The sequence below is a fragment of the Salvelinus sp. IW2-2015 genome, unplaced genomic scaffold (genome assembly GCF_002910315.2).
Source record: "Salvelinus sp. IW2-2015 unplaced genomic scaffold, ASM291031v2 Un_scaffold1566, whole genome shotgun sequence".
NCBI classification, from domain to species: domain Eukaryota; kingdom Metazoa; phylum Chordata; class Actinopteri; order Salmoniformes; family Salmonidae; genus Salvelinus; species Salvelinus sp. IW2-2015.
Window position 1 is genome coordinate 196557 of NW_019942994.1, and position 3487 is coordinate 200043.

Genomic DNA, 3487 nt, shown 5'->3' on the forward strand with positions numbered 1-3487 from the left:
AATTCAAACGGTTTTAGAAACTAGAGAGTGTTTTCTATCCAATAGTAATAATAATATGCATATTGTACGAGCAAGAATTGAGTACGAGGCCGTTTGAAATTGGCACCTTTTTCCTAGTTACTCAATACTGCCCCTGCAGCCATAAGAAGTTAAGTACAAATAAACATTTAAAAAAAAAAATCATGTTAATAAAATTTGACAAGTATTTTCATACAGTTCTTACACATGTGTAATTGACATTTAAAAATCGAAAGAATTTCGAAAAACGGTCCAGAAAGCACTTTTTTAAGGGGGTGATACGTTTTTGCCAAAACTTTCAAAATTTTTCTCTTGGGTCTTGACTTGCGTTACAATAGGCCTATGAAAAATTAGGCTAGAGCGCACTCGCCCACTCTAGGATTTTTGGAGTTTTACACAGCTCATTTGCAATATGGCATTTGCCATCAACTTTGGATGAACCACCGCCAGAAGTAGTGTATTTGTCCATCGTGTATATGGTCCGCTCTCTGCCAATAACTTGCCATGTTATTTAGTACAATTGAGGGGGGAGTTCCCTTATGTAACGGATGTGAAATGGCTAGCTAGTTAGCGGGTACGCGCTAATAGCGTTTCAATCGGTTACGTCACTTGCTCTGAGACTTAAGTAGGGTTTCCCCTTGCTCTGGCTTTTGTGGAGCGATGGGTAACGATGCTTCGTGGGTGACTGTTGTTGATGTGTGCAGAGGGTCCCTGGTTCGCGCCCGGGTATGGGCGAGGGGACGGTTTAAAGTTATACTGTTACACTTACAGTTGTGAGTCTTTCTGGGCAAGTCTCTAAAAGCTTTCTTTGATTTTTAAAATGATTTTCAAAATTCTTCAAGCTCTGTCAAATTGGTTGCTGATCATTGCAAAACAAACATTTTCAGGTCTTGCCATAGATTTTCAAATAGATTTAGGTCAAAACTGTAACTCGGCCACTCAGGAACATTCATTGTCTTCTAAACACTATTATTGCACAGAGAGTGAGTCCATGCAACTTATTATGTGACTTGTTATACACATTTTTACTTCTGAACTTATTTAGGCTTTCCATAACAAAGGGGTTGAACACTTATTGACTCAAGACACTTCAGCTTTTCAGTTTTAATTACTTTGCTAAATTCTTCAAAAAACATAATTCCACTTTGACATTATGGGGTATTGTGTGTAGACCAATGATTTAAACAAATCATAATTTAGTCCATTTTAAATTCAGGCTGTAACACAACAAAATGTAGAAAATGTTGAGCAAACACACAGTCCTATTGCAGCTGCCTTACATTTGTACATTGAATCACCTTCTTCTTTTTGTTTGTGTGTTTTTGATAAACTGTTTCATTTTTACATTAAGTTTTCTGTCTCTTTATTTCAGAATCCAGCACTGAGACTCTGAAACTGTTTCTGCTGAAGGGACTAAATGTTCATCTGGATGTCCAAGGATATGCTAAACTAAATAATATTGAGGATTTAAAGTGGACGTTTAACAAATCTCAGAATTTAGTAAAATACTCCAATGAATCATCAACAGTGAAAGTATACACTAAATACCAAGGCAGGGTTGAGTTTTATAAGGGAAACTTCTCTCTACTACTGAAGAACCTACAGGAAGGAGACAGTGGACTTTATGACGCACGAGCGAGTGGTGACGAAAACAAAGATGTTGCCAAGTACCAGATATCAGTTCAAGGTAGGTTGTCCTTCTCCACTCCCTCTCTTTGTATCGATATGGTTACAGTGGCTTAGCAATCAAAAATGAAATGTGAAATCTATCTCAGGTTAAATTTACTCTAATTTACTGCAGTTTGAAGTACAGAAAATAGTCAACAACAGTAAATGGTGACTAGAAAAATGATCAGCCATTTTGTGTGTGTGTGTGATCTAACCATGTTTATTTATCTGCTTGTTTCCAGAGAGAGTTGAGCCTCCAGTCCTGACAGTGGACTCTGTCGCCTCCATCAATGGCATCTGTAATGTGACTGTGACCTGCAGAGGTCAGAACACCTCTGTCACCTCCAGCTGTAACAGCAGCACCTGCTCTCAGGTGGGAGGAGAGAGTAGAGGGTCTGAGACCTCCACTGTCCCCCTGCTCTCTGTCTATGTGGCAGGGGCTTCCATCATCTGTAACCACAGCAACCAAGTCAGCTGGGCCCCTGACACAAAGGAGATCGAAACTATTTGTGCATCCAAATCTAGTAAGACACGCACCCATGCATGCATACACAAACACTCGTGGATGCACACACTCACACGCACACATACACACTAGACTAGATTATATGTTATATCCTATGTTGACGTTGCAATTTTTCTGTCACTGTATTGCAGAAACAGAGCGGGACAAAGAGGACCACGACTACAATGTCAAAGTCGGCATCATCATCATCATCATCATCATCATTATTTTTGTTGGATGTGCCCTGTTTGCTTGGCGAATGCTGAATAAAAGTAAGTTGTTCTTGCTGCAGGATCACTCTTAATACAGTAACCTCATTATATGAATTAAACCAATGTGAATACTGTTGATAACAGGTTGTAATGATTTCACTATATATACAGCACTCATAGCGAAACTTAATTGGATTTTTGTGGTTTGTTTACAGGTGACAAAAAGGACATCATGAACACAGAGTATGCTTCAGTCAGGGTAAGATACCGCAGATATTTACCATCACTGATACTGTGTCATTCTTGATGCAATAAATCAAATTCAGTTAGTGGAACATTTATGAATTCTAAATGACAGAAACTCCTGTTAATATCATATACTGTGTAGCAGGGATGGGCAACTCATTTTTATATAAATAAAATTGTGTGTTTGGACACCTACTCATTCAAGGGTTTTACTTTATTTTACTATTTTCTAAATTGTAAAATAATAGTGAAGACATCAAAACTATGACACAAAAGTGTTAAACAAACCCAAATATATTTTATATCTGAGATTCTACAAAGTAGCCACTAGTTGCCTTGATGACGGCTTTGCACAGTCTTGACATTCTCTCAACCAGCTTTATGAGGTAGGCACCTGGAATGCATTTCAATTAACAGGTCTGCCTTGTTAAATGTTCATTTGTGGAATTTCTTTCCTTCTTTATGCATTTGAGCCAATCAGTTGTTTTGTGACAAGGTAGGAGTGGTATACAGAAGATAGCCCTATTTGGTAAAATACCAAGTCCATATTATGGCAAAAACAGCTTAAATAAGCAAAGAGAAACGACAGTCCATCATTACTTAAAGGCATGAAGGTCAGTCAATGCGGAAAATTAAATTACTTTGAAAGTTTCTTCAAGTGCAGTCGCATAAACCATCAAGCTCTATGATGAAACTGGCTCTCATGAGGACCGCCACAGGAAAGGAAGGCCCAGAGTTACCTCTGCTGCAGAGGATAAGTTCAGTAGAGTTAACTGCACCTCAGATTGCAGCCCAAATAAATGCTTCACAGAGTTCAAGTAACAGACACATCTCAACA

At 38.4% G+C, this 3487-nt stretch overlaps 1 protein-coding gene across 1 annotated transcript in view; it reads left to right on the forward strand.

Moving 5' to 3' along the window:
• The window catches only part of LOC112071272 (SLAM family member 9-like), a 24847-nt gene extending 22137 nt beyond the window's left edge, over positions 1-2710 (forward strand). Inside the window, exons 2-5 of the mRNA XM_024138740.2 lie at positions 1391-1705; positions 1929-2210; positions 2344-2463; positions 2619-2710. Coding sequence (XP_023994508.1) covers positions 1391-1705; positions 1929-2210; positions 2344-2463; positions 2619-2710 — 809 coding nt within the window. The remainder of the gene's footprint in view (positions 1-1390; positions 1706-1928; positions 2211-2343; positions 2464-2618) is intronic.
• The last annotated feature ends 777 nt before the right edge of the window (positions 2711-3487 follow it).